Source organism: Pyxicephalus adspersus, chromosome 2, assembly GCF_032062135.1.
Source record: "Pyxicephalus adspersus chromosome 2, UCB_Pads_2.0, whole genome shotgun sequence".
NCBI lineage: Eukaryota > Metazoa > Chordata > Amphibia > Anura > Pyxicephalidae > Pyxicephalus > Pyxicephalus adspersus.
This window is the reverse complement of record NC_092859.1, coordinates 147,656,440-147,682,285: the sequence shown is the minus strand read 5'-3', so window position 1 is coordinate 147,682,285 and position 25,846 is coordinate 147,656,440. Positions and strand designations below refer to the sequence as shown.

Genomic DNA, 25,846 nt, shown 5'->3' with positions numbered 1-25,846 from the left:
ACATATATATATATATATATATATATATACACACAATTTTTATATTTTGTTTATAATTTATACAAGGTTTATGTAGAATTATTATATTTCAAGGTTCCATAAAAAAAAGAAGTATGCATAATATATATATATATAATGACAAAAAATAAGCCATCCTGGAACCTATACAGAGGAAGCTCTAGGCGCCGCCATCTTCCTCTGTGTTCTTCTGGCTATATCACCTGATCTCGCACTGCGCAGGCACCAGATCAGGTGACGTAGCCCGCTGTATATAGGAAGAAAACAATCATGGTCTCACCGTGCATGCGTAATATTGCCATTTTTTCCCATTACAGCAAAAGTCCCTCCTGCGCATGCCTGAGTTTGGGTATGTGTAAAAGCAGGAGCCTCTGCGCTCCCCCATTCTCAGGGGCTTCATACTTTATTTTATTTTTTATTTTTTTTATAAGGGTTGAAAAAAATATTTTTTACCATACATAAAAGCGTTTTCTACCCTTTCATTGCTTCAGCAGAAAATCCTTAATCATTTTATAAACATATTGGCAATATTATTACTATTATTATTATTATTATTATTATTATTATTAATAATCAACAGAATTTATATAGCGCCAACATATTACGCAGCGCTGTATGGCTTTATGACAAATAAAATGATTGTTTTTCTATAGCACACTTTTCATACATATGTGTAATAATTATATGAACATTAGGAAGGTGCCTCTCACCTGTCACAGCCCCTGTCATGCACAGGAAGCTTTTATTTTCATCACCATGTTTATGTTCATCTCTAGCTTGTTGCTGGTCACCATGGTAACCAAGCGGCCAGGAAGAACCAGGCACACACATCCGGTGTTACCAGTAGTAAGGGCGTGGCTAAAAAAAAGCGTCCACCAGTGACCAGCACAGAAACTGAGTCTGGGATAGGTCACGTGATATTTCTTTCTGGCCACGAGATCGAGGACGCGCATTCTCGTACGTGCTCAGTACGGAGGGTGAAGATGCGTGCACGTGGGCGGGAGCGCGCGCACGCAGGCAGGGAATGCACAGTGACAGGTATGGTTGCAGTGGCATGACTGTGAAGGTGGGAGAGAATTGTCCAGGTGAGTACAGGGCAGTGCCAGGCTGCTCACCTCTTCCTATTTCTCTGATAAGGGGCCAGTGACAGCTACTTAATTTCTTGGGCTGGCTGTGGTTATTTAATGTTGCTAGACTACATATATCTAAATGGGGATACCTGTCATAATGCTGAGCAAATCAATTAATTATGTCAGCATGTGATCAGGAAAGGCATGAGCAGTTGTTATTGCTAGGGCCCATTTAATTATATACATTGTAGTAATGTGCATAACATGCATTGCGCATGCAACTCACCTGTGAAGTGCAGCAGCAAGATGCATGGTCAGAAGTGGCGTTGCATTGCGTTAGAAAAAACAGGCGCCACTATCTTCTTTAGTCTTCTTCCAGGATCCTCTTTGCACTTCTCTCCATCTCACACCCTGCGTAGGAAGAGATGATTGAAGATGGCGGCGCTCTGAGACGAAGAGAAATTCCAGGACAATGCTGGACCGGATTGTGGGAAGGATCGAGGGACCTGCAGGAATAAAGGTAAGTGTAATTTTTTTTTTTGTTTTTAGTTTAGTTCTGCTTTAATGGGAGGAAAAAAATGCTGCATGAGCAATGAGATTGGCACTTTTCCTCCATCTATGTCACCTGATCTCACTCTGAAGGACGCATTTTTTCCTTCTATTAAAGCAGATCTAAACTAAAAACAAAAAAATGACACTTACCTTTAATCCCGGGGGGCCTTTGATTGCGCTGGTCCTTCCCACGGTCCGGTCCCGTGTCTTCCTAGAATTCCTGTTAGTTCCGGTTCACCGCCATCGTCGATCTTCTCTTCCGTCTTCTTTCTTCATCACCCGATATCGCACTGTGCAGGTGAGAGATCAGGTGACATAGCCTCTGTGAAAGGGGGAAAAGATTGGTCTTTTTCACAACCATTGGTTTGAATTGCTGCCACAGACTCATATCTTTCTTTTATTAGAGGAATCCTTTCTAGGACCGATCTAACAGCCTTTTCAGACATGCATCTTCATTTGAGTCCCTTGCTCTCTCTGTGATACATATACAAGCATGTAATCAATCAACATCCCAACATTATACTACAGCGTACTGCCAAACGCTACAATACCCCTGAGGAAGCTGCTAGCGGGCGAAATGAGTCGAGTACACTTTGGAAGGTTTGCCCACTACAGATCTCCAGGTTTATATCTGGATTTCTGGACTACTGTTTGTAAATTTATAATTAGTTGTTGACTGTATAGTGCCATCCCTTGACGCTAAGAATCTTGAATGATTTATATGTATTTTATACATACATTATATATGTATGAGAAGCAATTTATCATTAACACAAAAATATTGCCTATTAAGGCCCCGCTGCTTTGTCTTCATTCATTTATGTTGCAATTATAAGTCATATTAAGTCAGATTCAAGGATCATTTACCCTTTTATGTACAAATTTGGAATTTAGGTCCGCTTTAATGCGCACAATAATGCACCACATACAGCTAAATGATAATTTGCAAGAGGTAATAATAAAGAAATACAGACAGGAGTAAATATCTGCATTTTCCTTTAGTAATGTCACTGTATGCGGAAGGTATAGCAGAATATTCATGGAACTGGTGCTCTCGGGGCTTGTGCACACTTACCTGGCACAAAGCAGAATACTAGGCCTTCAAAAGTGAATTGATTTTCTTCCTAATGGTGATGTGTTGTGAAATATTGCGATGTGCTGAATTTTCAGATACGTAGTGTTGGGTTTCGTTCAGACCTGTTGAATGGGATCATTATAAAACATATTGCTGCATGTAATGTAAACCAACCTGTAAATAAATGGCTATCTAGACAAAAATATAGATTTCTGATTACCTAATCTTAAATGGGATGGCTTCCTTCTTGTTTATTTTTCTAGACATTTTCGGCAAGTACAAAAAGATTCCTAATTATTTCTTTTTCCATTATCCTGAATTCACAACAGCAGAAATCACCCACAAGAGCAGCTCCCCTAACAGCAAGCACTGTCAAATTGTAGCTAACCTAGAGGTAAGTGCTTACCCCCACCCAAATGAGTAAGAACAACACATTTACCCTAGGAGTAGCTAGGGTTGGGTCCCGTTCTTGTGGAGCGGAAAGGGGGGGGGGGGAAACTGCTTACCCCTAGGAATAGCTAGCATTGGGGCTGCTCTTATGGGGGGTAAATATCTACCCCTAGGAGTAGCTAGGGTTAGTCGCTGCTCTTGTGGGGGGTAAGAACCTACCCCTAGGAGAAGTTAGGTTGGGTACTGCTCTTGTGGGGGTAAGTGCTTACCCTTAAGTGTAGCTAGGGTTGAGTGCTGCTCTTGTGGGGGGTAAATATCTACCCCTAGGAGTAGCTAGGGTTGGTCGCTGCTCTTGTGGTGCGTATGTACTTTGCCCTAGGAGTATCCAGGGTTGGGTGCTGTTCTTGTGGGGGTTAAGTGCTTACCCCTAGGACAGGGGTGTCAAACTCTAATGCACAAAGGCCCGAAATTAAAAACTTAGACCAAGTCGCGGGCCGAAATTGAAATTTGTTTAAAAAATCAAGGAAGTTTTTCGTTCTCATTAGATATAAAACATTTTCATATGGAAACAAAGAGGTTTTGCTTAACTTTCATTTTGGAACAAGCCTATATTAGAGAAGGAGGCCTAAGAATTTTGTTTTTAATTTTATTTAGAAAAAAGTCATATGCCTCTTTCTCTATTCGCTAATGAATTTCAACAGTATAGGGGGCGCTTGTGCGTCTTGACTGACCGCAGAAGATGTATAAAAAATCTGACTTTTTCTGTTGGGTATAGATAGGCTTAATACACATAGGTACCTGTATAGGAACACAATATATACCTGTCCATCTACCTACCCTGCCAGTGTGCACTCTGTACAGCTGTCCAAGAACCTTCTACATGCAAGACATCTGGTAATGTCCTCAGTCTGGTCCTGCCGCAAGTGCAAAGTCACTAAAAAGGTTTTTTTCCAATTGTGCCAGATTTGTCATGGATATAAGTTGGTGAATCAGCAGCAAACCAGTCAGAAGTACGGTAATTGGACTGATGAGTTCAGAGGGATAGACAGAACAAGGACTTCACATCTGAGCACTCATTCAGAAATCATTGTTCTTTCTACTGTAAACTGATTGAACTGGAATTTTGTTTGCTTGCTTTTCGTGTAGGCAGATGAAACGTGTGTGATATTTTACTGTGCCCTATGACAAAACAGGTGCAGTTGAGTATAGAGGGATTAATCCCAATTTAATAATCTTATTAAATACACACTTAGCCTTCTGTGCAGTTGGAAGATATCTTGAATTCTCGACACTTCTTTTCCCCTCTGCCACCTTCTCAAATACTAACATAGCTTTTTCCTCCTCTTATTTTTGGACCGCAACACACAGTGTACACTAGCGGGGACAACCATTGGCCAATAGGAAGGGACCACCTGTTCATAAAATTATTAATCTCTGTTGTTAAAGATACACCTTGGGGTTACCTTTTCCCACTCTGTAACTCATCACAGTGAATGGTGATGAGCCAATGCTCCCAGCATCCACTGCTCTATATTCTCTAACTTTTATGGCATTGGCACTGAAGGGGACTGGAGAAGAGCCCATGTTTTTTTTAAGCGAAGATTACTTTTTTTGCTGTCTGTATTAGTATATTTTTTCCTAAAGCTGGATGCTTACTTCCCAGAAATGACAAATAAAAGAATACAGATGCTCCTCACATAACGACCAGGTTCCATTCCAACAACCTGCTGGTTAAAGCAGACCTAAACTCGATTCAGCATGGTGGCTCAGTGATTAGCACTCTGGCCACTCTGCAGCGGTAGGTCCCAGGTTCAAATTTCGGCCAGGACACTGCATGGAGTTTGCAGGTTCTTCCTGTGTTTGCATGGGTTTCCTCCGGGTACTCCAGTTTCTTCTCACATTCAAAAAACATGCAGTTAGGGTAATTGGCTTCCCACCAAAATTGACCTTAGACTGTATTAATGACATATGACTATGGTAGGGACATTAAATTGTAAGCTCCTTTGAGGATCAGTTAGTGACATGACTATGGACTTTGTACAGCTCTGCGTAATATGTTGGCACTATATAAATACTGGATAATAAAAATGTTTTTACTTCACATAAAGGGGTACAACCCTTTAGAAGGTGAAGCACCTCCTGCAGAGCCTCCTGGGAATACCTACGTCACACATCCCAGGAGGCTCTGGCTGCTCTTTCTGCTCTGATCTTGGGCATGCACTGAGGAAGGAGATGTTGATCTCACGCATGTGCAGTGCGATTAGCTCTCTTTTTTTCCCCCTTTACAGCAAGCTACGTCGCCCAATCTTGCACCTGCACAGTGTGAGATCGGGTGACTAACCCGAAGAAGGAAGAAGACTGAAGATGGTGGCACCTGACGCTTCCTCTGGAACGAAGAACAATTCCAGGGCGTCGCGGGACCCGATCAAGGAAACATCCACTCTGATCGAGGCATTTGCAGCAATAAAAGTGAGTGTAATTTTTTTTTTTTTTTTTTTCGGTTTAGTTATGCTTTAATTGAGGAGCATATTAAGGAGCCAGTCTGCAGAGCTGTGTGCAAGCAGCCTGCAAAAGTGACGGGTTCACTGATAGCCTGCAGACTGGGGACAGAGGATGGAGCCGAGAAGAATGAAGGGGATATGCCGAAAGTGCGAGTAGTTGAGTTCTGCCTAAGGCATTACTTAAAGAAACTCACTGTTTTTAGGTCTACCATACATTATACCATAAAACATCAATAAAAAAATCAAAATTTAGTTGCGTTCAGCTTTCAAGGTAACTAAACCACCTTACACAGCATTGGGTTAAAGTTCTGTCCTCCTCCTGTGTCACTGACTGTATCCTGTCATTTGCAACCTCCATTTAATGTACAGCGCTGCGTAATAAGTTGGCACTCTATAAATACTGTTTACTAAAAATAATTCCTGCTTTTTTTATGGTTATTATGAAATGAATTGGCAATGAAAATGTTTTCCAATTTACATATTGAACCTGAATGAGATACTTTCCTTTTAATTATGTGGCCATTCTAAACTTTTTTCCTATTTTTCCTTTTTTCTTACAGTTGATTTTGAGCCAGAATGTGTCTAACACAAATAGCAACCATGGATGGATTTGTGAAGTTTACAAACCAAAGCCAAGGAAGAGATCGACTTTTCAGGTACAACGAATGAATGGGCAGTTAGTTGCTCAATGATCTTTCTTTGTGCAGGAGGTAATGTGATCAGTGGCTGGGTTTTTATTTTGGATAGTAAATGTCATGTCAGTCTGCTAAAAACAAAGTGATTCATTTTCTTGTTTTTATTTTCCATGAAAAACATCATACTCATCTCTTTCCATTTCAGAGCTACTCAGTATGCATGCATGTTGCTTAGTTATATGTTAGAGAATAAAGCTGGCAGAGAGAAAGTGGTATTGAAGCTCAGACGAGTGGAATCTAACATGAGCTCTGGCCGTAAATGTAAGTACTAAAATTGGCTGTGGAACTTTCCCTTGGTTGCCATAGTTATAAATAGTTTAATCCCCTGTTCTCTAATCGCTCTATTACCAAACCTAATTTTTACTTTCCCCTTCGTATATGTCGGATGTGCTTCTAAATATGAATATTCAGAAAATAATTAATCAGGGTTGTTTAAGGAATAAGAATGCTTATATACAGTGTGCACTTATCCATCTCTCCTCATATTGACCTAACCAAACCTACCCACCCCCCTATACAGTTCCCTACTAAAAGGGGGCCACAAAGCCTCATTTGTTTACATCTCCCCCACAAATTTGCACTCATGCCCATGCCTTCACAGCACATCCCCATAGACTTCTAAAGGCTGCTTCCTAAATGAGTAGATTACCGCAATAGAAGTCTGTGGGTCTGTGCTGCACAGACAGGAGGTTGGTTGAGATGGGGGCACCAGGTAAAAAAGTGAGTTCATTTCTTTAATGTCACTACATATGCCATAGTGTCACTCTGTTCCTGATATTTTCTCAACACCTCCTGTCCCTGTCCTTTGTGTCATCTGCTTTCTGGCCTTTTGTTTGTTTACTTGGTCCACTGGCAGTGCAGGGGTAACTGTGATACCAGTTATAGAAACATATAGAGATGTCAGCGAGGAGTCACAAGGCAAATAAATTGAGGTCAATTTGCAAATCTTTTTGGGTTTTTTTTCAAGTTTGCTTGCTATTTGTTTGATATCGCTTGTCATGTAGTTACATAGTAAGTCAGGTTGAAAAAAGTCCATCAAGTTCAACAACTAGGGAAATAAACATATCCTAGATATAAAACCCTATGGACATAAATGATCTAGAGAAAGGCAAAAAAAACCCTGGTATAATTTGCTTCAACGGGGGAAAAATATTCCTTCCTGATTCAAGCAAAAGAGTGGTAAAAAAGGAACAGATTAGATTAATTCACTTCTAGTCTAATAATGCTAAACTTTGTGAATTGACCATGATTTGGTAAATGTTAATATTCTGTACAAACTAATAGAAAAACTGTCTAATATCTGCCAAGATTTATTAGTTAAAATTGTGAGGAGAGACTCCTTGGATTATGTCAAAATTGTTCTTCAAACAAGTGTGTAAGATATAGATATAATCTGGGATCCAACTCAGATTCTGAATCTATTTGCTCTAGGATTACCTGTTGTAAAGAACTGGTGAGAGTTTATGAAATCACTTCAGTTCTTTACAAGGTAACATTTTGTTATTCTTTGACAAACCAATCAGATCCAGGAATGTATGAACTCTTCTTCCCAGTCCATTGGTAGAACCTGACAAGGGACATCATTTTTTGGGTGGGGGAGGAATCTTGGACATTTATCATGGAACATTGGTGTGCAATTATTATTATTATTACACAGTATTTATATAGCGCCATCATATTAGGCAGCGCTGTACAAAGTCCATAGTCGTGTCACTAGCTGTCCCTCAAAGGAGCTCACAATCTAATGTCCCTACTATAGTCATTTGTCATTAATGTAGTCTAAGGTCAATTTAGGGGGAAGCCAAATAACCTAACTGCATGTTTTTGGGATTTGGGAGGAAACCGGAGTACCCAGAGGAAACCCACGCAGACACGGGGAGAACCTGCAAACTCCATGCAGATAGTGTCCTGGCTGGGTGAGTGCTAACCCCTGAGCCACTGTGCTGCAATACACCAACAAGGTAAAGAGTCCTCTTTTTCCAGGATGATTACCTTTCCTTCTTAACAATCTTACACTCCATACAGATGTCCAATAGACATCACACAATCGGTCACTGAAAAGTTTTTCAGGTTTGAGTTTCCAGTCATGTTCTGAAATAATATTTTCTTTGTATTTGATTTAATAATTTCTCCTAGATTGTAAGCTCTCCGGGGCAGGGTCTTTACCCCTCCTATGTCACTGTCTGTATCTGTCTGTCATTTGCAACCCCTATTTAATGTACAGTGCTACGTAATATGTTGGCGCTATATAAAACCTTTTTATTAATAACTTTTTTTTCCCTCTGATCATTTGCTCCCAGCAACAACTTTGTAAGCCAGCTTCCTGTGTCCTCAGAAGAACCACATCTATGCAGTGATGTGTTCAAAGAAGCATCTGCTCTGATCTTATGCAACTGTGCCATCTCTTATTCCCCCTTGCTATACTACATCCAGGCAGCAGTTACATTAAGGATTGTGTCTCATTTCACAGGGGAAAGTGCTGATGGAATGAATGTCTGATTACATTACTGTCATATGCACACTGTGTGTTGGGCCCTATCAGTCAGCTATATGAGGTGCGCAGGTTAACTGAGTGAAAGGTCAGCTTGTACTGCAAAGAGGAGAATGTTCTTTTCTTAGATCGTATCCCGACTAGTTAACCAGTTCAGTTTTGACCCCTGAACACCCTGTATGGATCAGATAACACATTTTTGCTTTGGTAATTATGCAATAAAATTGCCTTAAGATAACAAAGTAATACAAATATAAGCTTTTTTATTAGCAAAACAAAGCTTTTTGTGGATAATACTGTCTTGCAAAAATATATTTTTTGTTTTTGTTTTTTGCAACATTAAAGGGAACTATAGTATATAACATACAGTGTTCTCCCCAGAGTTATTTAAAGCTGGGTGGGACGGAGCTATTGGTGGGTGGCTGCCTATATATTGTGACCCAACTTTCAGTAACCACCCTAAAACAGCTGGGTGGTAACTGAAAAGTGGAAGGTGGTACACCCAGCTAAAAGAGAACACTGACATATATAAGAATATTAAGAAAAAAAGTAATAATGGAACAACTAGTTAAAGGGGAAGGCAAACTGAGTTATTTAGGGCTGATAAGTCTAATTTTAGAGGAGCGATGGGAGAGATGCTCCCTGAGTTTGACACCACCCAAACTGGACCATCCGCTGCACTGATTCCTAATTTTAGTAGACAGTACTAAACTCCTTAGTGCTGCCCAATTCATTTATTGGGTGCCACAGGTGAAACTTTACATGTAGTGCCTCAACTGTTAGTTTCGGGATCATGAGTGTTGGGTAGCTGTAAATGCAACTCAGCCTCCCTGCTCACCTAAACTAAGCCGAAGGGCCATTTCAGACTTGTGGTTGACCGCAGCGTTCTACTGCAGGCCCAACTGTGCTCCCATCCAACTAAATGGGAGCAGTTGGCAACCATTTTCTGCATGTGTTTGCACAAGGCTGTTGCTTCAGTTCCTGGAAGCAACAAGACCCTTATGGTCATGGGGTTGAACTGCACCTCAACCACACAACAAGTATTGTCAAATTCTAAGGTTAGTGCAGCTTGGAGAGACTAACAGTCTGAAATGGGCATTACAAAGCTCATATTTTTAATCTGCAGATGAATAAACTAGTGGATACAATGGTAACCATGTTACTATGTTAAAGCGGAACTAAAAACTCCTTTTTAACAACTGGCGATCAGGCAGGTGAGTATTGCAGAAAGGGACGAGTGATGTCCCTTCTGCTATAACCGTTCTCATCTGCCTCATCGTTGCCCATCTGTCAAATTAGTTTGTTCCCAGGGATGCCCAGTAATTCCGACTGCCCTTGTGTGTGCTGGGAATGAATGAACTTCTGTGTGCCTGCGGTGGGTCATCCCAACCCTGTCAATCAGGATGGCCAAAAGTGTTTTTTAGGAAGATTGTCAGAGGTTTAGTTCTACATTATTGTATCTCTCAACTCCTGTTTGTCTGACAGTAGCAGCTGCTGTATTTACACAGCAAACCTCAGCTCTCATTTCAAGTGCCAATACCAAATTGTCAATGGGCAGACAGACTGGACATACTGCTGATGTCCTGTGTATTCTAATTTTTTTTTTTTTCAGTTGTAAGTCCAGTGTATTCAGTTGATGTGTTTTTCCTTACTGCCCATGGTTTTTCCACTTTACCACCACAATACATCACTACACGGGTCACTCTTTACCCCCAAAGAATAACCCAATATCATTCAGTATTGAGAATCAAAGTTATTATTTTTAATTCAGAAACATATTGTGGAACTGCCTAAATACTATCAGGGTATCTTAATCCCCTAAAGAAGCCTTGCGGGGCGAAACACGTCGGGTAGGAAACCAAGTGTTTGCTGTAAACATAACTTGATGTACCCTAAGATTATTATTTTATGAAAAGACTAGCGCATCAATGTTAGCCTAGGGCTAAGTGTGGATGGCTATTGTCTAGTTTTCTAAGATGTTTAAATAAAATTTAGAATTTTTTTTAAAAAAATATACTCTTGCCCCACAAAAGCCTACTTTTTTTTCTTCTTCTTTCTCTCATATCATTCTCTCAGTTTCAATTTAGGCTGGGCAAACTGGAGTTAACTCCCTCTTTGAACTCTTTGGTCTTTTCCTTTGGTGGAACATACCTCTTACTGCAGAAGCTTGTCGTCAAAGACGTAGTAGTAAACATTTTACCAGACACATGCCCTTTAACATTCTTAAAGGTGTCCGTTCTCACATGCTTCAGAACATAAGTTTCCCATTTTTTACAAACACAAATGTTCTCTTGCTTTAAAGATAATGTTTTCTTGATTATGGTCACTAATACACTTTTATAACAAATCTGAATAGCTTCAGATTGTTTGAACTTGTTTAGTGAACTTGGTTGCAGTGTGCTAAATGTTGTCGCAGATCTAAAAGATGAATGATTAACTGTGTTTATTGTCTTTCAGTGTTCCGACTGGGCAACTTTATACATGCCATTGAAGCTTCCAAGGCTGCTCTCCAGCTCACAGATCCTGCGTTATGCTACTGCTTGACAGCTGCCAATTTAAACAGAGTTCTTTATTTCACCTGTGATAGTGTGCTATGGGCAATAAGCGTGGGGTTGGTGTCCAACATCGACAAGGCGAAATGGAGGCTTCGAGCTACTCGTTGCTACTTTTATTCTCTCCTGTTTCATCTAGCCATAGATGTCTATATAATAAGACAGTGCATTGAAAAAGAGACCAAAGGTAAGAGGCGAAATGGAAAAGTTGCTGGATGTGAGAAAGGACCAGATCTCAATCACAGCAAGTCCATAGTAAAAGTCCTTAAGAATTTTTTCTTCACCCTCTACCTGAGTCTCAGACACAACCCACCTGTCTTATTGGACACAATAAAAAATATCTGTGACCTCCTTAGTCCTCTTGACCGTCTAGGAGTTTACCAAACCAATCAGGGAATCATTGGTGTAAGTGGCCTTGTGTCTTCAATCATAGGCATAGTTACAGTAGCCCAACCTGTGTTAAAACTTAAAAATTAATATAACTAGAAAAGAGAAGAATGATCAGGGCACAAGGAGATTCCCAGCACTGCCAATTACATTAGGTAAAAATGAGATCTATGAAAATGATGGGTTAATTAAGAATAATGGGATATTGAGGACAGTGACTAGTGCCATAGGCTATTAAACATTTGGTCCACATTCAGGTATGGGTAGAATAAGCCATGTTATGCAAGGAAAAACCTCTGACCATGAAATAGGAGGAAATCGCCTCTATGGCTGCTCAAGTGACAGATTTTATATATATATATATATATATATATATATATATATATATATATATATAATTATAGATAGATAGTGCTTATTTCTTTCCTATTTGTTTAGAATATTCTACTATCCTCTACCACCTTACTATAAAGAGCACACAAAGCAGCCCACATTAGATTCTGCAATTAAAACTGAACTAATCCTTAGCATACCTGAAACATGCATTGAGCACAATTTAAAGCAAAATACGGGTTATTTTTGCTCTATTACATTATTATTAATGTAGGAGCATGAGCATAAATGATTTTGTGTATGTGCGACTTAACTGAAATCTGTATCACAGCACAATAAGGTTTATTTGAACTTTTTTTTATGTGAAATAAATAATAAAACATTTATTCGGTGACTGAAGAAGAACCAGACAGAGTTGAACACTTGCAGTAATCTAGTTATATCCCCATTAACTAGGTACGATAGCACTTACCTTCGCACTTATATTCGCATCTGGTGTGTGAATATTTATTCAGTTCCAGAATGTCAACTCAGTCTGATCAATTTCTCTTTAAATTTTGCACAATTCTCAGAAAAGCCAGGATTGCCGGGTATCCCTGGCGATAAATGGTGAGCTGTGCATGCAAAGCTGGGTGGTGATCAGGCTTCTATGAATGGGTGTTGTAGAAGGGACATCACCTGTCCCTTCTGCAATGAACACCTACCTGATTGCCATAGTTCAAAGTGGGATTTTAAATTCACTTTAATGACTGCTTTGTTTTAGGGTGAGAGGCAGAATTTTACTGTCTGGGACCAGCTAATAAAACATTCAGTCTGATTTAGTAAAGCTGTGCAAAGAGTTAACTTTAACTAAGAGTAGTCAAGTTGTTTGGATATTTTACAGTATTCTCAGGGGTTAGCACTCTGGCCTTTGTGTGCTGGGTCCCAGGTTCAAATCTCGAACAGGACACTATCTGCATGGAGTTTGACTATGGTAGGGACATTAGATTGTGAGCCCCTTTGTGGGACATTGAAAGTACACCCTTAACAATTGTTGCAGATGACAAAAAACCCATCACATGCACCTAAACAGAATTGTGGGCGAAACTTGATGGCCAGTAATTAGTATTACCTCTGATGTATGCACGTAGTGATAGTGCAGTAAATACTGAACTATATGCACATTGTTCAATATGATCAAAGATCTAAATTATTATTTTTATGACACTTTATGTAAGTAGATATCTGTACAACATGATGAGGGTGCTACTTAAGTTTACAAGGGACTGTGGGAAGTGGGTTCAGCTCTGTATTACTACTTTATATAAAAAAGTCCCAGAAAGGTCTCCACAGTAGATACGTCTTCCAGTAGACTCCAGTATTAATAATAAACAAAATAACAAAAACCTATTCAGTAGCTGTAAAATTCAGGTATGGACTTGGCATTATTTATACTCTGCTAAACATTATTATGTTGTAGATTGCTGCCTTATTCAAAGATTGTTTTTAGTTGTGTTGAGTGGGTGTATTTTTCTGAATGATGCTGTATTTCATATGAATTATGATTTTTGATAATTAATATTTGTATTTATAGATCCTAAAAACCTAGTTTGTTCTAGTATGGATTTAATATCTGGATTTCTAAACAATTTTGTAATGTATTAATATATATTTTTATTGTAGAATTTTTATAATGTATATGGAGATTGAATAGGAGCCATTAAAACTGTCTAACAATTACCAAGTTTTTTTGCAGTTTATAATAGAAACCGATTCTAAGACATTAAAATTAATTTAATGTGATAGTAAGGTGAGCATGTCAGAATGCCCCAGAAATCTGGTGTCCATATGGCTGGGTGCTGCATCCTTGACAATAGTTCAGGCACCTGGGTCGCTGGCTACAATTTCTGTTTTTATTATTATTTGTCTACTTTGCTTTAAATGATTACCGTATTTTTTGCAGTATAAGACGCACTTTTTCTTCCCCAAAACTGGGGGGGAAAAGTTAGCGCGTCCTATACTACAAAGGTGTGATAAAATAACTAAAATAATATACTCACCCGATACCCGATCCTGCGTGTGTCTCTGGCTGCAGCAGCGTCTGTCTCCTCTTCACTCTGGCAGCAGCACGTGTCTTCTCCTGTCTGTAAAGCAGAGCGAAAGAAGCCGGCACAGCGCCACCTGCTGTTCCCTGTCCTAACTGCCGTACAGTGGGGAAAAAAGCACAGAGTGATCAGAAGGGGAATTTGAATGACAGAGTGATCAGAAGGGGAATTTGAATGACAGAGTGATCAGAAAGGAATTTTGAATGACACAGAGTGATCAGAAAGGGAATTTGAAAGGCATAGAGTGATCAGAAAGGGAATTTGAATGGCACATGAGTGATCAGAAGGGGAATAATCTTTCAGTTTTTTTTTTTCTAGATTTTCCTCCTTTAAAATTGGGTGCGTCTTATATTCCGGAGCGTTTTATAGGGCGAAAAATACGGTACCTCATTCAAATGGCATTTCTTTAAGATCCACCTATAACTTTTCTTGGCAAGAACCCTTATGCCTTTACGTGATTGTCTGCATTGATTGAAGCAGCCCATAGCGGAATTTTAAGACGTGCCTACATTTTAACCTAAAAATACACATAAACTGTTCATTTTCAAATTATAACTATAATATCTAATGAGCTGTATACTGGATCTTTAATAGCATATCTCTAGGGCAGTGTTTCTTGACCTTTCTAACATTGACATGGAGGACCCATGAAATAATCTTCAGGTCTTCAGGGCAGCCTATAATTACTATATCCACAGCTCACAGTGTATGAGTGGGGAGGCCATTTGGAAGAATTCCTCTTACATTGCTGGCCACTGGGAATTTCACCCCTACAGATATCCAAAAAGATCATTGGTGTCCGTTAAACTGACCTGAGAGGCATGAATTGCCTTTTGCTCTAAGAACCCCCAGCAACCTTCGGAAGAAACCTGCTTGAGCAACACTGACCTAGAGCTTAGTAGCTGCCCATTTCTACCACACCGGCCACATGATTTTTTTATTTTTTTTATAAAAGATGATAAAGTTTAGACAGAAACGTGCACTTTGCAAATTAGTTGTTGCTATTACATTTTATTATACATTAACACAACAGTGTTATCACTATGGTGCTATAAAATACTACATGCTGTGGTGGCATATTTTCTCTCTAGGAAAGTGAATGACCTCAAAAATGCATATTTGACTGTATTTGAATGCACTAAAAAAGGTTTTTTTTTACCACATGAAGTTTATTGCAACAGTCTATAGTTCAACACTATATGAGGAATGTCAGGCTATAGCATTTCCTTGGTAAGAAGCATTGGCTTAATAGGGGGGGAAAAAGGCACATACACCTAATCGGGGTTTGCTACAGTCCAAGGCATCATGTAGAAAACTGTGATTTACATAGTAAGTTAGGTTGAAAAAAGACAAAAGTTCATCAAGTTCAACCACTAGGGAAATAAACATATCCCAGATAAAAAACACTATGGACATCGTTGATCCAGAGGAAGGCGAAAGTAGAATCTGGTGTTCCACTAACTAGAAGCTCTTGATTCTGGTAGAATCGGTCTTATTTAAAACTAAAAGATTGAGACTCTGGTGTTCTCTTCTGGTATTGATGTGTGTGATGTCATGATTCCAAGATCTAAGGAGCTCTCTCAGAATGAAGGTTTTGGATGACTATGAGTCCAGCAAGGGTTTTAAAGAGATTACCTGAACTCAATCATAGGACTGCTAATTTGTCTTGGGCTGGCCGACACTGCAAATTCAGTCCAACTGCTGACTGAGACTTACAGAATTCTTAAAAAAAAAAAAAAAAAAATAAACTCTCCCCTCAAAATCATGGGATCTCCAGGTAACTCTTGTAACAGTCCTGGTCAAAGTGCATGCATCATTTAAAAAGTATTGCACCATTGAAAACTGAATGGGCAAGATGTGTAAGGTAAAAGCCTTTCTGTATAAAAAATAAATACATTAAGGAAAGTCCAGTTTGTCACATAGCATGTATGACCAGGAGAAAGTTCTGTGACCCGAGTCAAAGATAGTTTTATCTGTTTATAGAAACAAATAGTCAAACCTAAGATGAGATTTCAAGAACAGAACCTCATTCAAACTTTGAAGCATGTTGATGTTTGCAGGTCAGCAGTTGGTTCTGGTCATTTGATTGCAGATCATTCCAGAACTCAAAAAGCTTTCCCTTAGCTGGTGCTGATAGGGAAAGTGATCTCATGCCTCGGGGTGCCTAAATTGTTCAGGTTAAGAGAGATGCAGCTTGGAATATGGAATCTTTCCTTCATGCATTACAGCAAAACTTTGAAGAAATATACAAAAGATGCAAAGAATAGAGTAAGAATACACATTGTTCTTGTATTTTTACATTTGTTTAGCCTAGATTGCAGCTTTATATCACACTTCAAGTCCCCACTTACTTTGGTGTTTGAATTGTTTTGTGAACCTCATTTTCTCCTTTGTAATATGCAAGTGTTAGAAATCTTCTAAAAACTCCCTACATTTAAGAATAAAGAAGAATGTTCTCCAGAGAAGAGTTTATCAATAAATACACCTTAAACATGGAAAATTTGTATTTGCATCAAGTTGATTTTGACAAAGGTTTTATATTTTGGTTAAAATATATGTAATAAAATAAAATATATAATATATGAAATAAAAAATATCTACAAATCCCCGGCATGGCAGGAAAGCAACCTTCTCTACATATTGTCCTTTTTTCTCATCACAGAAAATGTGTCTCTACAGTTGGGTCCATAAATATTTGGACAGAGACAACTTTTTTCTAATTTTGGTTCTGTACATTACCACAATTAATTTTAAATAAAAGAACTCAGAACTGATGACTTTCAGCTTTAATTTAGTGGGATGAACAAAAAGATTGCATAAAAATGTACACTAAAGCCTTTAAAACAGTCACTTCATTTCAGGGGCTCAAAAATTATTGTACAATTAACTCAAAGGCTATTTCATGGGCTGCTGTGTGCAATTACTTCATTATGTCATTATCAACTAAGCATATAAAAGGCCTGGAGGTGATCTGGAGGTGATTTGGAGGGGTGGGGGGTGCTTGTATGTGGAAGATTTTGCTGTGAACAGACAACATGCGGTGAAAGAAGCTCTCCATGCAGGTGAAACAAGCCATACTTAAGCTGCAAAAACAGAAAAATATTTATGGACCTAACTGTATGCCATGGCTGCTAAGGTTCATAACCAAACACAGTAGAAATATACCATTAGAGCAGTGGTTGCCAACCAGTTGTTTGTGGAAAATTTTGTTGGTCCACAGGAAAATTTTTGCAATTTTTATGTTTTATTAATAATAAAATAAAAATAGTATTCTAATAAATTCTTATATTCTGAATGACAAATTACACCTTTACACACTAAATTCACAAACTGTACTAGAGATAGAAAAACAAGGAGGGCGCAGTGTGATGTCAGTGTAGTATTAAGTTCTATGAGGCAACCATTGCCGAGCCGTACGCTTCAGTATTGTTTCCACCATTACAACAGTCACCCCGCTCTGCCAATACCGATTCTCACCTGATTGATTTATTTTATTTCTCAGATGCTCTTTTAGGTAAATGTGACCTTACCTGTGTATTTTCTATAACTGTTATATTTAATGGCATCAATATGTTTGATTTTGATAACTATCATTTCTTGTTTGGTCTTAGATTGGAATGAAAAAAACCCATAATGAGTGAGAAAAAGCAAACAAATATTTAGCATTTCTTTAGTAATACCAAAGATAATGCAACTAATGATAATAGTAACAATGGTAATATTTCAGTTACCCGTAAACTGATCAATGAATCAGAGCCTCCACAGTCCTCATCAGGCACCATTAGGTGGATTATTATTTTACAAATGGATTTATCTTTATAAAACAATTCATATTAATGGTCTGCGGGATTTAAAATGATAAATTTAGTGGTCCGTGAAGTCCGAAAGGTTGACAACTGCTGCATTATGGGGTAAATTGTCACTTGTGTGTTCATCATATGTTTGGCCACTAGAGAGCAATATGCATCAAAGCATCAATATACACCCAAAGGTGCAGCTTAGTGGCTGGATAGAGAAAACACAAAGTTTCCAGGTAAAGAGAGGCACTGCTATGGCAATGATCACACAAGCACCAACCACAGGTTTCTTTGCTGCATTGTCTGATTGTATAATTTTCTTTAGATTTACCAAAACTATATAGGGAAAAACCTAAGCAACCCATTCAATCATTTTCAAATGAGGCATTGCTCTTGTATTGCATAGTTACTAGTAGATCTAAAGAAAAAATGTACACTCAGAATGTGTAGTGTATGTAGGCTTAAAATACTATTAATTCAAATTAAAAAAAAACATACACAAGGAAAGATTTATTAGAAAAAACAGGTAAAAAATGTATAATCAATGAGCAAGACTTTTCTAGAGCTGCCCCAACACTCTGGAATGGTCTTTCTCACTCTATTTGGCTTGCTCCTACTTTCTGCTCATTTAAAAGGGCACTCAGAACCCATTTTTTGAAACTTACAAAACCCTCACTACTTCCCAATACTCCATATCCCACTCCTATTGTGTGATACTTCCCCCACCTCCTAGATTGTAAGCTCTTCTGGGCAGGGTCCTCTCCTTCTGTGTAACTGTCTGTATCTGTCTGACATTTGCAACCCCTATTTAATGTACAGCGCTGCGTAATATGTTGCCACTATATAAATCCTGAATAAGTTTAATAATAATTTTTTGCAATATTTAAATATATGAGATTTTTCACATTTATGTACTAGTGGATGTTCTTTGATCTGCACACATCAGTGGAAGTGTATTTGCACAAAAATGTTAAAGTGGACCTATCATCACATTATCAGGATTATGTAAAAGGATGGCTTTTCTGTTTGCATAAAACAATTGGTGTTTTTTACATTTTTTTTACTTTTTGAGGAGGTCCCCTCCACTTCTATTATTACCACTGCAGCAGAAAAGATTGAAGGAGAAACCTGCAGCCTCCTGGAATACATACGTGACATATCCCAGTAGGCTGTGGGCTGCTCCTTCTACACATGCCTGAAATTGGGAATGCGTCATCATTGTGCTCAATACCACGCATGCACTTTGAGATTGTTTTTTGAGACTTTTTTCTTTACATTTGGAGGAAGACACGTCACTCAATCTTGCATGAGATCTGGAGATGTCAGGAAGAAAGAAGAATAGAGATGGCAGCACTGGACGAAATGGCTAGCCCCGAAAAGAAGAGGAAAGCCAAGAGAGCAAAGGACTCACTGGGCACAATTTGTGCTTTCCACAGGTAAAGGTAAGTGAATTTTTACTTCTATTTAAAGTTCCACTTTAAATGTGTTGCTTTTAGACTGCTTATCAATTCTTTGCTAATTGTAATCAGTCCTAATTAATTACTTCCGCCCCTTTTTAATTTCAGCACCCCCCCCCCCTTTTTTTTTCACTATTAGGTAAAGCACTGCATGGAGACAATGGGGCTGATTTATTAAAGCTCTCCAAGGCTGGAGAGGATACACTTTCATCAGTGAAGCTGGGAAAACCAGTAAACCTGGAATGGATTTATGCAAAGTAATTTGCTATTGGCTATCATGTGTTTTGAATCCTGGACCAGATCCTTTCCAGGTTTGCTAGATCACCAAGAAAATTTTATGGTACGGTTTATAGACACCCCAACTAGAAATGATACTCTGCTGGACCTAGTTCTTTCTATCAATGCAGAGCTTATAACAAATGTGCATATAAAAGAGAATCTGGGTAAAGATTGTATCCGTTTTTTTTGCCTTCCTCTGGACCATGTCTTTAGGGTTTTATATCTGGGATATGTTTATTTCCCTACTGGTTGAACTTGATGGACTTATGTCTTTTTTCAACCTAACCTACTATGTAACTATGTAACCCAGTTTTACTGATGAAAGTGTATCCTCCCCAGCCTTGGAGAGCATTAATACATCAGGCCCAATCAGTTTGCCAATAGGCATCTGGAAGTGGTTTCAAATAGTAACCGGAGAATATCTGCAGGCGTTTTCTTGCAGTTGAAAGCAGTGCATTTTTCAAACTTGTATATGGAATGTCATCCATGTAAATGAATGGAGCTTTTAACCACTGTTGGATGATGATGAATAAACTGGATGCATTTAACCACAGAGGTACTGCTTGGAAAAAGCGCTAGTCTGAGCACAGCCTCAATGTTAGTTTGCACACCTCGCTGGATCAGACAGGTTTACTGACAGGATCGGCCACAGAAAATGATACAGCAACGGCACAGCTGGAGTATAATATATTAGGATAAGACGCATTCTTGCTTTCTAGATCAACCAGGCATATGTGAATGTTGTTCCATTGTGTTGTTCCAATTGCATGTACACAATTGCAGGTGCTTATGTTTTTGATATGTCAGCTCTGCTTTTTATTCAATGTATGCACTGTAATCATTTCCTCTTCTGTTCTTTTTTCTGCACGGTGAAGGGAAACTAATAGGACTACTGTGCTCCTTCCATTCCATTTCTCCCTGAAAGGTACTAATTATGGATATCTTAGGAGCTGATTACCAGGCAGACATGAAAGGTATACATTATTTAAGCTCAGTGTTAATTAATATGTAATTTATTGTTATTATTAATAATATTATTATTAATAATAATAATTAAAAGTATTTATATAGTGCCAACATATTAAGCAGCACTGTACTTTAAATAGGGATAGCAAAGGACAGACACATACAGACAGTGACACAGGAGGAGGAGAGGACACTGCCCAGAAGAGCTTACAATCTAAGAGTGCCTAATACTTGGTGATCTGACAAGTCTGCTTCAGTTGTGCTTTCACGATCTTGTATTGTCATACTTACCATTACTGGCATCTAGTATGTAGTCCTCCTGGTTTTGGACCAGTTAGGAAATTTCTGTCTTGATTAGTTAACCTTTTGAAAGGCATAGCAAAATTTCACTTGCAGTGTTCTCCCCTGCCCCATTAGTCGGGCGCACCACCCAGCACTTTTTCAGGAACCACCCGGCTGTTTTGGAGAAGTTACTGAAAAGTTGTGTCACAATACTGAGACACTGGATAATTGGGGCATCCAGTAATAACCCACCTGTTTAGGACAGAATACTAGGGGGTAATTGGATTCCTATAGTAGCAACAATTGCAAACACTAAATTTGTCACCTACCTGAAAAATACATTCTGGGGAGAACACCACATTTGGTATATGATAGTGTGGACCTCCTCCCTGCTGCAGTTTGTTCTCCAAGTAACCCTCTGTTCCCCAATGACCCTTCTTCCTCTGTGATCCAGTAACCTAATTGTCTCCATTACCCCTAATGATCCAGTGACCCAACAGCCTCTGTGATCCAGCAATGTTTCTGTTTCCATTACTTTTTTCTCTAGTGAATCTTAATGTTCCAGTGACCTTATTCTCCAATGATCCTGTGAACCTGCAACACCGTCTTTCCAGTTACCAACTTGTGCTTGCTACTGACTATGCTTGCCATTGCCCTCTCTGACTTTTGGCATGTCTCTGGACCTGATATCACCAGTCTTCTTCATACAGTTGCCAGCAGCTTTCTTCAAGGGCCACAAACATTTATCTTCAAGGGCCACAAACATTTATCAGAAATTTCCAGCATCCTTGCAGGATGCTTTGATAACATTCTTTTGTTGACAAGTCTTTTTTAGGGCTTCTACTTTTTTCCTAGATGCTATGTTACAGAGGTTCTACTGCATAGACTAACTTCTCCCAATGGATCTGGAAGGTCCATCATTTCATGCTGGATGCCCTCGCAAAGTTCTGCTGGGTGTTCCTGACTCTGCACCTAAGCCTTTTTTTGGGGCTGCTTCTTTTTCCTAGAAGCTATGTTACAGAGGTTCAATTGCATGGACTAACCTGATCCCAATGGATTGCAAATGATGCCCTCACAAAGTTATGCTGGGTGTTTTTGACTCTGTCCCTAAGCCTAAGGACTTTTACCTATAAGCTACATTGCAGATTTTATAAATCACAAACTAACTCTTTTTTTAATGTATTTGTAAGGTCCATGATTCCTTTCAAGCTGCACTGACGACACTATGGTGGATGAACCTGACTCTGCACTATATTAGGTCTTTTAATCTTAACATTTAACATTTTTTGGGGCTGCTTCTTTTTCCTAGAAGCCATGCTACAGAGGTTCTACTGCATGGACTAACCTACTCCCAATGGATTCAGGAGATCCATCATTCCTTGCAGAATGCCCTGACAAAGTTCTGCTGGGTGTTCTTGACTCTGCTTCTAAGCCTAAGAACTTTTACCTAGAAGCTACATTGCAGATGAAGACATGCAACAGATGTTCTACTGCATGGACTGACCTTCTCCCAGTGGATTCAGACCTCTATTTTTGTTGCATGCTAGTTTGGCCATGTTGCATCCCTATTTATTCACCAGACCGTGCAGAAGCATCAGGTTCCTTTAGTACCATAGTCAGTGTGTGACATAACAGGCCAACTCTCCCCAAACCATGGTGCAGACAACGGCTATATATGTTTTTATCAGTGTATACAGCACCTTGTTCAGCTTAAAAAACAGACTAAATCCACTTATTTATTTAGACCTATAGTATTTATTCAAAACACTGCAGGAGAATTGTACACAATTTGCATTTCTACATAAAAATATCTTTTTTAAATTGCATGCATATTTACATACCATATTTTTCGCAGTATAATACGCTCCAGGAATATAAGACGCACCCAATTTTAAAGGAGGAAAATCTAGAAAAAAAGATTCTGAAAGATTATTCCCTTTCTGATCACTCATGTGCCATTCATACCAGCTACCACAGAAAATCAAAAAAAATATATGAAATATAAAAGTTTTTGCTGTTGTATTTCTGAGTTTCTCAAGACCAGAAGAGACCCTGTACCCCTGCACTTTATTTTAAACTTTCCTGTAACTTTTGTGGATTGTTTAAAATAACTTGAATAAGACAGGTCCATGGAACTCCATCAGTGTTCTTCCTCCTCCCGGAGGCCTGTAACTGGACCCCTTGCAATCTCCTGGAGAGATCGTAACTAAACAAAAGTTAGGCTGTTCCAAGAAGCCATCTCACTTTTATCTGTATCTAAATTTAAACTGTGATTAATGGTATGAAATAAAAAAAATATTTGCAGAGGAATGTAGGATCCTGAATAAGTACAAAGGGCTGAAAGAAAAATATCCAGAGGAAATACCTAAATGAAAGAAAACTACTTTCCAGTTTATATAATACTTACTGATACATTTTTTAAAAATATTTCAGAGCAAATTATGTTTAAATTTTACAGACTGGCAGCAGAGTACAAACTGTTCCGTCTGGTTTATAGAAATTCTCTATTTCAGAATGATGTGTTCTGTTAGCCATTCAGAAATGTGCAGAATTAAAGTGATAGCTTTTACGGGACAACTTAGGCATAGTACTTACCTATTCGTGGCCCTTCCTGTGCCGCCTTCCAGCAGTGACCCCAAGAAGCTGGTCCGTGTTCTGTGCCTGCCATGCCCACAATGACTTTGCTCTACTTATGCTCTGAACTGCGAGGTCATCCCCATGTGACCCCGCCAGGGCCTTTAGAGGGAAAATTCGGGCCCCGGTACAAGGAAGATGTGTGGGCTCCTATACAAAATTCTACACACTTGTATGTGTGTATATTATTATTTATTTATAACAATCATAGATTACATTTATACAATTCGATAACTATGTAAAGGTATAAATGTAATAATAAAGTCCGCTAACCATCAAGCCGTTTAGAGTCTCCAATCTCTTGATAACGTAGACAAAAAAGCATGTGACATCAGTGGTGACCTTGATGCTACAATTACAGCATAAACAGGGAACTTTACCTGTGGAAATATTTCTTCCTCCGCTGTCGTGTAAAGTCTTTGTTGCAGTCCACGATGAATCAGCGTGGCTTGTGTCCTGTTTTCTTTTTCCTCCTGGGATTCAGCGGGAAAGCAAGGAGGAGTAATCCGAGCAATAAGTTTGAAGCTAGGAATGAACACGTGAGAACACTCTTTGATTGTCACTTACAAAAGTTTTTGTTCGTTGTATCTTGAATGCACCGTATTGTGTCACTCAAATGTATTTTGTCATTGTCACCTTCTATTGCTTCGTGCTCACTCAACGATCTTGTACGCAAAAGTTCTCGCAATAAAATTTAAATAAATAAATGTTCAAAATATAATACAAATTATTGGACGCGTTGGGCTTCATAGGCCCTGGAGCGATGTAGCGGCTGCACCCTCCTCTCCTCGGGCCCGGACCCTGCTCTGAACTGTCCTCAGATTCTTGTTTGGCCAGGAACCAACCAAAGCTCCCCCAGAATCTGACCACCTTGCCCCTGATAATTTTAACTTTTGTGTAACTGCTGTGGGTGCATTTTTACCCCTTTCTGACCTTTGCTTGATCTGATCTTCCATTATCTGTCTCCTAGAACATCTTTCTGCACCATTTGCCCTTTTGATTGATTCCTGCCTCCACTGATGGGGAGATGACAGGTAGTTAAGCCTAGTTAGCTAATGTAAATAAGGATATCCAAAAATATGCCATATGCATTCAATGTTAATAATACTATTATTATCTACCAATATTTATTGTTTTCATATTATTTCTTTTTGACGGATCTCATGTGTGAGATTCATACTTTTTTTTTACATTCTGAAAAAGCCTCCTCTGCAATACTGGGCATCTGCAGTAGGAGCACCCCGAAGCCCTTTAGAATACCTGACTGTGGTTTCCCATTCAGTCTTTACCAAGGAGCTGAAGGGACCTCTCCAAAAAATATTTTTAGAAAGTAACTTTCATTATTATATAAAAGGGTTAGCCACCCTTTTATATGATGTTAAATATGTGATGATTGGTCCGCTTTAAGTTTAGTTTTGCTTAAATATCAAATTATATGATATGTCATTTTTTATTTTATGCATATTTGTACTATAATTATCAATCAGGCAGTGGTTTTTGAAAAAGTTTGGATAACCGGAACGGTATTAATTTTACAATATTTTCAAAGAAAGTATGGGATTCAAGCCTAACAATGGAGAAACACATTTAGGAATGATTTGTACTGAAGATGATAATAGTTCATTAAAAATTTCAGAAAGTCCAGCTTGGCCCCCACCAAAGACTAAGCTCACATGACCAATACTTCCACATCAAAAATTCAGGTGTTTCCACTAAAAAGTATTTCTGAACCCTCTGTATAAATCTTTAAATACCCATTATTTAAAAGGTGATTTTTCCAAAAAACAGTAACAAGTAGGCTTCCAAAGGTTGCTTTAATCCGTCCCCAGCACTCTCCATGCAGCGATCTCTAAAGTCTGGTAATCTCCTGGCAGTAAAATAGGCAATTTACTGTGCTGTACCCAACTACAATACAATATTCCTCCTGTCTGACTTCAAAAGGAAAACCTCTGCCTTAGGCTATAACTTATTTATGTATTCAAGACCCCTAATTATACAAGAAAATGTGTATTTTATTATTCCCCGGAGAGGTTTCAGAATTCTAAATAAAGGCTGAGATTTTATAACGGTGTTACTAAGTATACACACCGATATTATCTGGTTACCACAACTACTGATTTACTATAGCTGGTAATTTAGTGTTCCATTTTACTGAGCTACATTTTTAGAAAGGAACACGTTACAAAACACAGACAGTACATTATGTATATTTTCGTGGAGAGAAAGGTCTGTTCTGTCAGAATGCAATTTTTAGAATTTTGTGTAGAACCTCATGTAAGGGGG

At 38.7% G+C, this 25,846-nt stretch overlaps 2 protein-coding genes across 3 annotated transcripts in view; one reads left to right on the top strand and one right to left on the bottom strand.

The window, feature by feature from the left end:
• WDR93 (WD repeat domain 93) overlaps window positions 1-878 on the bottom strand; it is a gene marked incomplete at its 3' end in the record, with an annotated part of 29,899 nt that extends 29,021 nt beyond the window's left edge. Inside the window, 1 exon segment of the mRNA XM_072402722.1 lies at window positions 729-878. Coding sequence (XP_072258823.1) covers window positions 729-849 — 121 coding nt within the window.
• Window positions 879-968: 90 nt separating this feature from the next.
• On the top strand, window positions 969-12,122 carry PEX11A (peroxisomal biogenesis factor 11 alpha). Of its 2 annotated transcripts, none has more exons than XM_072402723.1 (4): window positions 969-1,103; window positions 6,167-6,262; window positions 6,447-6,562; window positions 11,250-12,122. In XM_072402723.1, exons 2-4 carry the CDS (start codon window positions 6,183-6,185, stop codon window positions 11,819-11,821), a joined length of 768 nt encoding a protein of 255 aa, XP_072258824.1. In that variant the 5' UTR covers window positions 969-1,103; window positions 6,167-6,182; the 3' UTR covers window positions 11,822-12,122. The 2 variants fall into 2 exon arrangements, with proteins under 2 accessions (XP_072258824.1, XP_072258825.1); XM_072402724.1 differs by having other exon boundaries at window positions 984-1,056.
• Window positions 12,123-25,846: the final 13,724 nt, after the last annotated feature.